Below are 14,062 nucleotides of genomic sequence, written 5' to 3' on the forward strand. Positions count from 1 at the left end.
GGAGGAAGTCCCATTCTGACAACTAGGCCCCACTACATTTGAAGATACTAGTGTCATTTGGCTGCCTTTCTTCGCCGATTTTCGAAATCGCATCAGGATTTAAACCATTAGTAACAAATTGTCAAATTACAATATTGTAGACTTTAAAATCGGACTTCTTTGTTATCTGATGGCTACCATCTGCTGAATTATTTGGACAATCGCCTAATTTCGCCTTGAGAATGACCGACTGGTCAAAACATGTGTCGACTGCTGATTCATTGGACTTTGCAAATACATTATACATCTTTGGAAACTGTTCTTGTAAAATCTTTGGATCCGATATATTAGAACTCTGTGGTTGCACAAATTATGTATTGACTGGTTGACTTTTGGATCCTTGCGCAGATCAACAACACGTTGTGGTTTATATTATTTGGAGGGAGCTTAGTGGAGCCCTTCTTGTTGCTGCTGGTGCTGCACCGGATCACTCAAAGATTGGAGACTAAGCGCAACATTACCTGTGATACCTGACCCTGCTTACTTTATATAGTATCAAATGTTGCCTCATCTGCCAGCCATTGTACAACAAACTACAGTTGCCTTGCCAGGTTATATCAAAGTGTGGCTGCTTCATCCCCCCATTTTTATAATCTCTGCAGAGCGTGCTCAGGGATATCCTGCTTCTTTTTCCACCTCAATACTCTGCTAGCGGTGTGGGGATGTCAGAAGTTATGGGTGCCGGCAGTGCTGGACCCCTCCTGCATGATGCCTCGACACACAGGAGTCAGTGAGTGTAGTGTGAAACTGGCACACGGGGAGCTGTGCACTCCTTTTATTCAAAACATCACATAGTGTGGGCCACGTGTGCACATCACGTGGCATTGCACGAGCCCAGGAGGGGCTTAAATCACAACATTCCATGCCATGGGGAAAACATTAAAGCAATGACATGATGCGACATGAGTACAGTGCCAAACACGTGCAATACCGTTAGCTATACATTTTGGGTCAGGCAGGTGATCATAGGGCGGCAAATAAATTAAGGAAGCGTTAATACACAGCGGAGGTGGGAACTATCACAAGCAACAAAGTACCCAATAACTGGGTACATTTTAAGCACTCCGATAAGGTGCGGGATCGCAGTATCATATTTACATAAATAATGTGACCATTTAAAGCGTATTAATTCAATGCGGTCACCCAGCAGCCACTGTACATCATTACGGAGTCCAAGTATTTAAGGCAGTGCAGGACACAGATTGAAATGGCACATATCGGTGTCTGTGGGGAGCTCGGCACGAACAGCTCCTGACACACGCTGCGGCCACAAGGATAGGCACAGTCATGAGGGTTGGGACTTGTTAAGATGGATTTCTGAACTCGACCTGGTGAGCAGAGGTTCAGAAGGCCAGCCTAGTTTCCGAAGAGGCTCGTTTACAGGTTAAGCAGGAGGTGCCGAGAGTAGTTAGTCCGACTACTCCAACGGGTCTAAGCGCCCTTGAAGGCCTTTTGTGATCGATGAGAAACGGGAGCTCAGATGGGACAACAGCAGGGTCAGGATGCCAAACCGTCCAGAGGGTCACAAGCGGTTCCGCAGATCTGCTTCTTCGGTTCAGGATACTTGGCTCCTTTACCAAGTTCGGTGTGAACTCAGAAGATCGACCTGGAATAGGTCTAGAGTGCCTTCTCATCCTTCACGCCAAAACGAAGAGACACCAATAGGAGATCTGCTCACATTCAACCATTCCAGACGTGGACCAAATCACAGACCACGGTGGTCCCAGTCATACCAGCACACCAGACATCTGCCACCCAGCATGTGTAATGGAAATAGACAGCTCCAGCCCACATCCTGGGCGCACACAGACAAGGCATGCAGAAGCCTGAGAAACCTTCGGTTTGCGTGGGGGTCTGCATGACCAAATAAGGAATTTCCTGGGTCTGCTCGACGTGGGGAAGGCAAAGGGACAAAATGGCCGAAGGACCTCGTGACATGGCCATTTTAGGCACTGGCCACTGTCCTGAGCCAAATGTGGTAAACACAGTTTGGACCATTGAAAAGAGTCCGAAATGCTTTAAAAGTAACTGCTGCCACCAGCTCTGTCTTGGGCACACTTGTATATTCACCAAAAATCCTTCAAGGGTGTCTAGGGCCTTAAAAATGAAAAAGAGACCCCAGCGCACTGTACTGGAAGGTACATTGTGCACTGATAAAATGCTGCCAAGAAATGGCAACAAAGTGAAAGACTAAGGGAATCATAGTCTCCCAGTCTGAAGGGCATGACAGTTTCCCTTTAACAAGATGAGCAAAAGCTCAGCGGAGTACGGCAGAAGGCTGAGCTACACTGTTAAATTTCAGGCTAGGATGGTGAGACAAAAGCAAAAAGTTGAAGGGGTTCAAAACTGGTGGAAAAATCCCATAAATGGGAGGCCTTTCCTAACAGGAGGATTCTACATACATTTATTAGTCCAGGAACACAGAGGGAACATTCGCCAGCACCAGCAAAGCCCCACCCGGAGGCCACAACTGCTGTGGTTCATTGGTGGTGGCAGGAGTGGTTGTTCTTGTAGTCTCCCCCAGCTATTTATTTGTGTGGCAGCCCACCACTTTCATTAGCGTGGCAACAGAAAATGCTGCACCGCCAGCCGGCTCTTATGATATTATATTATATGATATGGCATTTATAACGCACCTATACACAAGTGTTTCAAGGCGCGACGAGGCAAGGGAGGGGGAACAGAGGGAAGACAGACAACGATCCTACTAGGCCAAGTGTCATTCAGATCGCGCACGTGCATGGGAAGGGGGGGGGGACAGTGCAATACATGGGATAATAGAATAAATAAAGTAAAGTATGGCCAGCAGGTGGCAAGTGCCAGGGAGAAGGGTAAGTGCAGGCATCAGGTGTCAAGTGCTAGTGGTAGGACTGTAGGAATACAGAGAACAGTCCCCAAGTGCGGGGGTTTCCAGGAGGGCAGTGCAGGAGTGCGACATGCGACAACAGTCTGCACCCTTACACTTCTCCTCCCCTTGGCGGGAGCTATTTCTTATATGATGCACCCCACTGTGCTCAGTGGAATGGCGGCTGAAAATCTGCTGTGCAGCGGGTCGGTTCTTATCCCCCCCCCATATGTGGGAGTCTTACTTTGTTCAGCATGGCAGTGGCTCTGAGCTTGCGCTCTCCAAGGCGGGAGTGCGCTCTCACTCTGTGGCAGTGCACCAAAGTGCCCCTCTATCAGCGGCGATGGCAAAAGCCACTTCTCACTTCCTAATGGGGTTCTGCATCCCTGCTGCTGCGGCAGTGTGAGCCGCACAAATTCTCATGTTCTCAGGGCATCATACTCGCCCTGGGCGCTCTGGCGGCTTGCTGGGCCCTCGCTGCAGAGGCGTCGCTAGGGGGGGGCTAAGGGGGCTATAGCCCCGGGTCTTTTGGTTAGAGCCCCGGATAGAAGCTCAGGGGCTACAACCAAAAGGATATAGCTAGCCCCGAATCCCGCCAGTCCTGACATTAGCTTAGCCCCTGATCTTTTCCAGGCCTAGCAACACCCCTGCCTCGCTGGCAGACCAGCAGTCGTCAGGAATGCCCCTGTCATTGCTGGATGGTGTGCTAATGTTCGCGCTGGGGAATCCCAGCAGTGGGGTGTCTGTGCACAATGGGACCTCGCCAGACATGCTGACGGTTCTCAGACATAATCTGACGTGGAGGCGAGAGCTCCGCATGGCGACACTCACCAAGCGTGTTCCGGCATGGCCAGGCTGCACATGAGGTTCTTAGTCCTCGTCGCCAGTTGTTATGGGGCCGGCATGGTGTTACGACAGACACACAGGAGTCCATGAGTTTAGTGTGAAACTGGCAGACAGGAAGCTGAGCGCCCCTTTCATTCAAAACATCACATGGTGTGGGCCACATGTGCATACCACGTGACATTGCACGAGACGAGAAAGGGCTTAAGTCACATCATCAGGCAGGCTGAGGATCGGAATGATGAGATATGACTGAACTGTTAGTGAAGACGCTGGCTAGATGTGGTAAACTAGGCCTTATGCATACTTGCCAACCCTACTGATTTAGGAAGTAGGCTACTGCTTGCATCTGAGCGCTGCTCATTTCCCACGGTGTGGTGCTCATTTATCGAGCTCGGAAGGATGAAAGGCTGAGTTTGGCCCTGCAGGGATTCGAACCTGCGTCAGTAGGCTCTGCACGGATGTCAAAGCGAGCGCTCTACTCGCTGTGCTATCTGACCAGCCATTTTAGGCGGTCCTACCCCCTACAGATTTGGGTGACAGATCCGACGGCTTTTTACAGGGGCAGGTAATTTATGTGACTTGAAGGCAGGCTGCTTGAGACCAGCCCAGGACAAAGCATTCTTATTTATTTATTTACATTTATAAAGCGCTCACACAGCCCGCAGGCATCGAGGCGCTGTTACAGGAATTGTTTGTATTTCTTAGTTGCGTAATTGTGTTTTTTTTTGTCTTAGTTACGTATTTATAACGCGCTTAAACACCCGGAGGTTTCTAAGCGCGGACCCGGGGATCGAACCTGTTGCTGCTTCGTGTCGTCTTGCTTCCAAGACGCGCACGCTGCCGCTGAGCTATCCTCCCGGGATTGTGCATTCCACAAATGAGTCTGCCTGTGCGGTGGGCGGGTGATTACTTTGAGTGATGGGCTCAAACCAATCCACTGACCTGACAGCTACATGACTCTGCCCTGCACTCTAGCCGGGAGAGGCCTTAGGTGAACCACCAGTGAAGGTAAGTGGCAGAGCGTACCACCATCACACAGCATATCAGACTGAGGAGGGTATCAGTCTACATGTTGTTCAGTTATTAATATTGCACCACTGCAGGAATACATATATATTGCCCATGCTGCTGCTACAGAGCAGTGCCAAACTTTACCTACCAGCTCTGTGTGATTACCTTCAGTGAAGTTAGATAATTGAATTCGGCGTTAACGTACCATTCAGAATTATACATTTTAAACATTTGAACATCTTTCCATGTTGTGCTGTTTGGTGGGTTGTGTAGCTTAGAACGATCTTGTGGTGCCAACAATGTATGTTTTGTATTTTCCTGTGATGTAATTGTTATCCGAAGTATTCTTTTTGAAACTTGAAAAATCCTACATCTTTTTGGTCACAGAATGTTGTCACGTATGCTTAAGTTCTGGTGGGCTGCACGCTGGATGAATTCTTTGGAGGATCGCTACGCGGGCCATGGGGTACAGCGTCTATACATGGATAATATTCACCAAATATGTTCTCAAAACTATGCTTTAAGCACTAGCTCTTCTGTCATCATTACTGTTTTAGAGAGAGCGGTGATCTTGCTGACTTGGAGATGGCGGACAGGATTTGAACTGAGAACCCGAATACCATGCCGTATATGACTGAACTCGTACTTACAGGGCCATCTCCGCCTCCATCTCCTTGAGCCGTTCCTCCCCGGTCTTGGTCGCCATGGTTATTCCGGGATCGAGGGGCCGGAGCCAAGCCCTGCGGTAAACAGCTGCTGCACCGAGAAGGCGCAGCAACAACACCTTGATCGCCCAACGATCCGTCGCACACTGATGACGTATGATGGTCACTTAGTGTAGTCTACGATAACACAGGAAACTGTCAGTGCCACTTCGAAGAGAAAGGTGTTGGGGACGGAACGGAGAAACATAAAAAACGGACTAAGAGTCAGCTACACTTTTTTTTTTTTAAATATACTTTATTGAAAACGTGATTCAGCCATAACAAATACACAATAGGTTTGGATAGCTAACGTGTCAATTTGCAAGAGAAAGATTTGGGAGCTTTAAATGAGCTATACGCATTTCTCTTTCTCTCTTTGCCCCCTTTATAATTGTTTATGCATAATGTATGGATATATTCCTGTTTTGTAGTTTGAGATGAAATACATATGTTTTAAATTAATAATAATAAAGCTGACACATTGGAGCATAGAGTCATTGATGTAGTTGCTATTTCTCCTTACTGTAAAAGCCAGCCTTAAATTCCTTGCCAGACACAATCAGTGCTTAATTTGTGGGGGTGTTTGCCAGGGCTTAGCCCTGGCACTTATTTCTGAGCCCAGGCACTTATTGTCTCAGACTCGGATTGATTATGAAGTAGTGAAAGCCAGAGCATCCATCAACCCCAATGAGCAGGTGCGAGCTGTAGTTTACTCCCAAATGTGTGGACAGTGCAGGGTTGTGGCAGCAATAGTATGGATCTGCCCTCCCGCAGGGTCACAAGCATGCTGGAAAATATTTGGGCCCTGTTACCATAATTCTTTCAAATGAAGCACTGCACACATTATCTCCACATCCCTGTACCTCTTCCCAGTACTGTTTTTTTTTTATTGTTTATGGTTAAAAAAAAACCTTTACAAAACGTATTATATTACATAGTGGACAAAGTACTTAATCATTTGAGGTGTCCCAACTACCTCAGGAATACTTCCTTTATGTATTTTCCCTTTCCCCTATGTCCAGTGCTTTAAATGGAAAAAAGAAGTGCAGGTACTCACCAAGTTGGGCTTTAAGTGGGCCGGGGCTTTGGGTCCAAAAATTGCTCTCGTTTTGGGGCCCTGTTTGTCTCAGTTTTAATGTGGGTCTTGCTCTTTGTTTATCACTATCTATTTGTATCAGGAAACTTCCCTCCCATCCTAGCATTGCCCTTCCGCCCCGACCTACACTTGCCCCTCCCCATTCCCGTCTCCCCCTCCCATAGCTCTCAACCATTTGTCTCGCAAAGGCGGGTGAAATCACCCGATTTTGTTTCTGGTGGGTGAGATGCCCATTGGAATGAATGGGCGCGCAGGAGGCTTGGCGGGTGAGTCAGCCCTTTGCAAGGCGGCCAAAAGCGGGTGAGTTGAGAGCTATGCCCTCCATTCTTTACTGCACTTGCAAGATCCGAATGACACAAGACCTAGTAGGATCATTATTGTTGTTTTCTTCCCTGCCCCCACCCTTTTTTTGTCTTGTGGCACGCTCGAATCACCATTTGCTTTTTTTCTGAGTTTAGGCCTTGGGACTCTGGCACACTGAAACATTACAGTCAGTTATTCCAGCCAAAAGCTCAGTATAATGGTGAATGTTTAAGTAATTTGCATGAAATTCGATTCTGTCTGCCTAATGTAGTCATGTCTGAAAAACGCCCATCAACCACAGACTAATTTTGCCCTGTTGTGGCACCAGTATTTTCATGTATTAAAGTTGACAGACTTTGAAGGTAAGGAGAGTCAGAAAGACAACTAATAATATATGTATAACTATTATATGTGTGCAAACTAGAATGCTAACGAGAAAGTCACAGATACACTCTCACAGTCCCCATTGAAACTTGCTGAGGGAACAGGGCGGATGCATAAATAAAACAATAAGCAGCTCAGTGCATGACTTAGCATCAAACCTGATCATCCTAATGAGTTGATCAGTAGACTTTCAGGTGTGTAACATGAACATTAACATGCCTACTCTTGGTTGGAAGGGGGTGATTTACTTGCCTCTGCTAATTTCAGGAAGAGTATTGCCCTCCCCAACACAGGCGTGTTATCCAGCAATGATCAGTTGCTACAAGCTTGTGGGTTCCATGGGAATCTAATGTATATCTGTCGTCATCAAAATCATATGCTGGCGGAAATGCATTTGTTTTTGAAAGGTGAAGCGGATGAGTTTGTGGGCACGTAAGTTTGATTCTTGGACCCCACATGAGCCAGTCAAACCCTTGAAAATCCCCTGGAGTGGGAAATGAGGCCAAAAACCATGCGTACATCTTTTACACATGGATTATACACTTAATTTACCTCCCTGAAAGATTGAAAAATAACCCCCTAAATCTGCCTCGATGTTACAGAGGATTCTTTCTCAGGACCCCCAATTTTGTGCAGATAAGGCACAGTGGCCCTCATTACGGGTCCGGCGGCAACCGTGCCGGTGATACAGGCGGGTTGCCACCACACCTGAAAAAATTACAGGCGCCTGACATCCCCGTAACACCAAGCCCTGTTGGACGCTGTAGGAATGGGGACCACGGAAGCACCAGCACCATTGTTAACAGTGCCAGTGCTTCTATGACCACTTGCCTACCATGGCCGCTGTGCCCAGCAGGGTCATCCCTGTCGGGCACAGCGGTTCCGGCAGGCAAACCCGTAGTGTGCCTGTCTGGAAACAACGGTGCTGGTAGGCTTACTGGCACCGTTGTTTCCGGACCGGCACACTTGTAATGAGGCCCAGTGAGATTAAATTATTCACAGAGGATCACAGACTTTGCTTAAGTGGTGGAACCAGGGTTTTAGCTTAATTGGTGATTTACGAAGGTGGCCACGTATCTTCCCATCTATATTTAATAAAAGTGTTAGTTAAGGTTTGGTTTACAGCAATGCATTTAAAAGTACACAAATTAGATAAAACACTAACCTGACATTATATAAATCGTTTTAGAAACATGTCAAGCATATAGATTTATTTTACTCATCTTGACTATTCTAGAGTCTTTGTTTCACACATCATGCAATGTTATGCTCCCCTCCCTTGTATTGTCACCTATCATTCACACCTCTTATTGAACAATAATCCTAATCTTGTTTAGGGTAATGCTTTGTTGACAGAAAGTGAAACCTCAGGGGGAGCAGCTGTGCTACACTGAAATTTGAAGTCTCACAGGAAAAAATGTGAACACCAAGCTGGGTAGACTTTGGAGAGCTGATGTGTTTAGGAATAGGAAATATGGGACGTTTCGCAACATTGAGTGCCTGTAGTCTCCTCAAACTTGGAGAAGTTAGTCCTAGCCCTTTAAAGGGCCAAAGAACAAGAAGTGCAGGTAATGAGGGCCGGTTCGAGTCAGCCCATTTATAACACTGCCTTTGTCCCACCCCTTCCTTGGGGATATAACCCCACCTCCTATCTGACCTCCTCAGTTAAAAAAAGTCCTGCCACAGGCAAGTACCTAACTTCCGTTGGAATATTCTTCTACCCCTGCTGACATTGCTGTGAGGTTGGTCTTATCAGCAAACCTCAAACCAGCTCTGTGGAGTCGGGCCTTGCAGGTGTTTCCCAGGTATTCCTCCCAGAACTCCTACAAAGCAAGGGACCTCAGGGTGAGGAGATTCCAGAGCCATTTCCCTGCAAAGCTTCTGGTGCGGTCTTCCGGTGTTGGATGGTGGAGTCTCATGTCACTTCTGGTTCAGTAGTCTGCAGAGCGGGTCAGCTGGTCAGGCCACTGGGGAAGCCCTGCAGTGTGGTTGCATCCAGCGGTGGAGAACAGGGCCCCATGTTTATCCAGGGCATGGGCATGGGTAAAGAGTTGATGGGGGGCTCGTACTTTACTTAATGCCCTGTTATGCATCCTGCGGAATCCTCACAGAATCCCTGCCTAAAAGCTCCTCCCAGGTGACCAGGGGAAGGCAGAACCTTCCGATCCTAACCCTAGGTGTTGTATTAGCCAGTTGGATCACCTGGTAGGACAAGGCCCACAAGGGAACAGGAGGGTTCCGCTAGAAGGGATGCAGTACTCATCGTCTCTGAAGGATGAGATACCAGAATGGCTTGTTGTAAGAATCAAACTCCCTTTCCAAAAGGTAATCAACTTATTGGTAAGGAAAGCTATTATGTTCAATATAAGGATCAGAACAGTAAAATTCTTCCTTTGGAGAAGTATAATTTCTCCTCTGGTTTAAACTGTGAAAATAAGACACAAATATCAATATCTTCAAGTCCCTTATCTTAGAGAGATATTGTTCAGACAAAGTAGGTTAACTAAAACTGAAAAATGCGATAAAAGAAGAATAGAGCTTTTTGGGACTTCAAGTCCCATAATCCCACAGGTACTGGGACTAGGAAGAAGCGCTTGGAGGCACAGAACTGCAATGCGCAGTCTAGTGTCCTAAACAATCGCTCCAATTCTAGTTAGAGAAGCAGAAGTGGCGGCAGCGGGACATGCTAACGCACGATGGAAGACAGGTGAGTTGGCCTTGCTGTGACATTTCCCAGGAACAGATGGTCCCTGTGGCGCCGGTGGTCTCACAGACGTATTTCGTCCATCTTTACTTCCAAGATGGCGGCACGTGTCTGCTGCAACAGTGCAGTCTTTCCATCCATTGAAGACGGGAAGTCTCCGCCCCTTCTGCCTAGCACAGAATATCAACACTCATTCACAATGCGCGGACGCGTTGCTACTCTGTATAATCAACGCTTCGTAAGTTCGGCATTTAGCTCTGCTTCCTATTCCTGTACTTCTCTTCTCTACGCTGTCATTCATAGCCTCTGCCTTTCATTTCAGATTCTTCCAAACCCAGGAATAATCTTGCACAAACAGTTACACTTCCCGTCGGAATCCGATTCCTTCGGACGGCAGAGACAGACCCGCGAGTCACGCTCACAAATAGAATGTCCTCTGCAAAAGCCGGCAATTAATCGGGTGGGTAGGACCGCATATCGCTACACAACCCCCTCGTCCTCCTTCTGGTCTAACTCTCAATTGCTAATTGTTTCGGACTCACAGACTGCTCGAGATACAGCAAACAATTACCCTCAGGCACCCTCTGCTTCCGTGCTCTTCACTCAGAGAAACGCTCACCGTCCATTTTTGCAGGTACTTACCCAAAACTTTCCTGTCTTTTCCTCTCAACTTCCTGTACTTACAATTCTTCTTGTTCTACTTGTAGCGTGATTGCGCAATTCAGCCTTCTCCCGAGGACCGACATCGTTTCTAGAGTCCATTCCTCTTCTAATGGTATAAGCCTGAAATTTCCGATTTCTTTTGTTACTGCCTGCCTTCTCCCTGTAATAACTCTTATTCCTCTTTTCATTATTACTGTGCCAGAACCTCTTTTGACGACTCTTGAAGGAAGTTCCAGTAACCACTTCTGAAGTAGACGCCACTCCGGACGCATCACCACAGGGTTTTATTCCCCAGAGGGTTTCCCTGATTCTACTCTCCCCTTTTTGACTACTCTGTCGTTGAAGGGGACGAAGGGATTCAGGGGGTTCTCAAACTCATCCTTATGCTTCAGTCCCTTCCTTGAACCAGATCTGCTCTGACTGCCCGGCTAATGGTGAGTACCTTGTATATGGTATGCTCGAAATATTCACAAAAGTAATAATCGTTATACTTGCAGAGGTGACCCTGGGTGCTCCATTGGGAACCGTTATCCACTTATTTACTTCTTGAATACCAAACTAATGATAAAAAGCAATGTTGGTGCAATACACATGCTAAGAGAAAACGAAACAAGAACGTTTGTTACTGTCCTTCTCTAAGTAAAGAAGGAGTCATATGTAACAAAGGCTGTCATTATCATTGCCCAAGAAAGGAGGCAGGAATTATGAACCTGCAGAGTGTCCACCATTGGAAAAGTAAAGAGGAGGATGAATTAGAACAAAATTGTAACCAGTATTGCCAAAGTAAAGAGGAGGCAATAAGAAAATAAGATAACAACCAGCATTGCCTCAGCCAAAACAAGGTCATTAGAAGAAGATGGGGAAACAGCTTTCTTGGAGAGAGACAGTTGAACCATTCATTACCAGATGTGATAGTAGAAGCCCATAGTGGACAGGAAGGTTACCCTGCTTGGAGAGAATGTCAATGGGGAGAGGAACATTACCTGCATTGCATGTGGCCAATCATTGTTGGAACAAACAGTACCAATGGGTGTTACTGCCTTATGGAAGAAGTTGTGAATCATATTATTGTTGAAAGTCAAAGACTTAACCGATGTTCTAAAGTAACCTACATTAGAGAATACTGACAGTAGTGGTAGACGGTTCATCCTGGCAAGAAAGTACACCAGGAATTGGATTTTAGTGGTAGTCCTGGCAGGTTAGTGAACCAGTAAAAAGTCATTGAGGTACTCCATTGTGATGTAACGTTGTGGTGGAAAGAAAGTGGCAACGCCACCTATGTGTTTCACAAACTGTGCAGAAATCATCCTAACAGAAACATTGTTGTGTTTTTGATATCCCTCCTCTACTTTGGTGATGGAACTGAATAAGATTCAGTTTATTTTTTACTCATTGGAACTACGTTCTATCCCTATAGATGGAGATAAGAATTGGTTTCCTTCCCCCTTCATTGAAAATGGGCATTCTGAATTTTTGAAGACCTGTATTTGAGACAATTTAGAGACTCATCTCTACATGTATGCAGAAATGAGCACAGTTAAAGTAAGTGGCTGGCTCCCCTACTACTATATATCCATATGACATGTGGTATTCACTGGCTTAAAACCCATATATTGAGTAAGGCTTTCTTTGTCCTTCTCCCTTTTTATCAGTTTCTCTTGTAGTTGCCGACCGGTATAGCACACCTTGACTAATCTACTGTGTAAACTGCTTAGTGATTATATTGAAGGGTGGACAAATTTGATCTCTAATCCTCACAGGTAAGAGGACCTTGCATGACAAAATAACACTGTTTATCTATTTTAACGTCAAAACAACCGACTACAACCTCAAGATAGTTCCCTTTGTCTCCATTTATTATTGAATAGAAGAAAAAGTGGAGTGATATTCCCCAAGAAAAGGAACTCTTTCTCACTATCACCATTTGTTGGTGTAATACAGATTGTGGAATTTTTTCCCCACAGTCTACAAGGTATGTAAAAAAGAAACATATCTAGGGTGGATCGGGGGTACCCTTATCAAGGTCTAATTATAAGACGTAAGTGATAATAGGTACATTTCAATACAAGTTCTAATAGAGTGTCTTTTAACCCACAGGGTTTGCATTTTTGAACACACTTGGCAAAGAAGGAGTGATAGGAAAGAAGACTTTATCACCACTAAAAAACACAAGCAAATATATACCCCTGATGAATGTCCTACATTTATCTGTGTTCTTCTAGGGACAGAAACTTGACAAGTTGGGTTTAGAAAACAAAAACAATATTTTCGTAAAAAAGGAAAACAACCCCAATGTGAAGTATCACATGGTGTTGTCCTAGTTATTGGAAGAATTAACCCACATTGTTTGTCCTTCTTGTGTTATGTGAAATATATGTTTTATACATTTTTATTGAGTTTTATGTAATGTGATCATTTTATGAGTATCAGTACCTACATGTTTAATAAAAAAATGTTTTAACGTTCATGTGTGAATTCTGAGTATCAGATATACCCACTGTCATTGTATATTTTGGGTTTAGACACCTGTTAGTATACCTTCTTTTTGTGTAATATATATATATATATATATATATATATTTATATATATATATATATATATATATAATGAAGAACCACACAACAGAGTACTCATAGTAGTGGAATAATATTCATCCTGGCAGGGTAGTACACCCAGAATTGGATTGTTAGTGGTAGTCCTGGCAGGTTAGTGAACCAGAAAAAATACATTGAAGTACACTATTGTGATGTAAGGTTATGGTGGAAAGAAATTGGCAACGTCACCTATGACACCTTCTAATGAACTATTATAGGATGTATAATGAATTCTACTTTCTTCTAAACGAATCACAAGGCCATGTGAAAATATACAGACGTGAAGTAACTTTGTGTTGGAAACAGAACTTGACTTTTGAGAGAAACCTTTGTGGGTTACCTTTTGAAGTAGAATCTGACTATTGGAATTAACTTTATTAATTGGAACATTCATTTGGAGACTCTACTTTAATTCTGGGGAAGGGTGATCCGACCCTGGTTACAAGAATATTTGGTTATAATTATTGTTTTGTTGAACTTGAACAGCCATACGAATAACTGAATTTCTTTTGTTGTATGTATAAGTGTGAGGGACAGACATCCTTGTTTATTAGATTATTTTCCTTGGGCCTTAGTTTCATAGGCAGGGAAATCCACGTTCGGTTAGGGAAAATGAGACGTTTATCACACCCTTTTCATTTAATATAATGGCTTCTTGTGACAAACCTTTACCAGATTGTCCACCTTGCATTTCTGACCCCTCACAGCCCCTGTGCTCTGAAATTGTTATCCATCAAAACACCCTTTTTAGTGGTGATCATTTCGACCAGCAGAATAGAGGAAATATGTGTATGGCTTCTAGACCCCCGTATTTGATCATTTGGGAGGATGTCTTATTTCTGTGTTGCAAACCGGCCTTCCTCACCAAGGTT

At 45.1% G+C, this 14,062-nt stretch overlaps 1 protein-coding gene across 2 annotated transcripts in view; it reads right to left on the reverse strand.

Moving 5' to 3' along the window:
- RBM42 (RNA binding motif protein 42) overlaps positions 1-5,585 on the reverse strand; it is a 369,809-nt gene extending 364,224 nt beyond the window's left edge. For both annotated transcript variants that reach the window (XM_069604857.1, XM_069604858.1), the window contains exon 1: positions 5,392-5,585. In XM_069604857.1, coding sequence (XP_069460958.1) covers positions 5,392-5,447 — 56 coding nt within the window. In that variant the 5' untranslated portion in view covers positions 5,448-5,585. The remainder of the gene's footprint in view (positions 1-5,391) is intronic.
- Between the last annotated feature and the right edge of the window lie 8,477 nt (positions 5,586-14,062).

Source organism: Ambystoma mexicanum, chromosome 1p (assembly GCF_040938575.1).
Source record: "Ambystoma mexicanum isolate Mex_15411 chromosome 1p, UKY_AmexF1_1, whole genome shotgun sequence".
In the NCBI taxonomy this organism is placed as follows: domain Eukaryota; kingdom Metazoa; phylum Chordata; class Amphibia; order Caudata; family Ambystomatidae; genus Ambystoma; species Ambystoma mexicanum.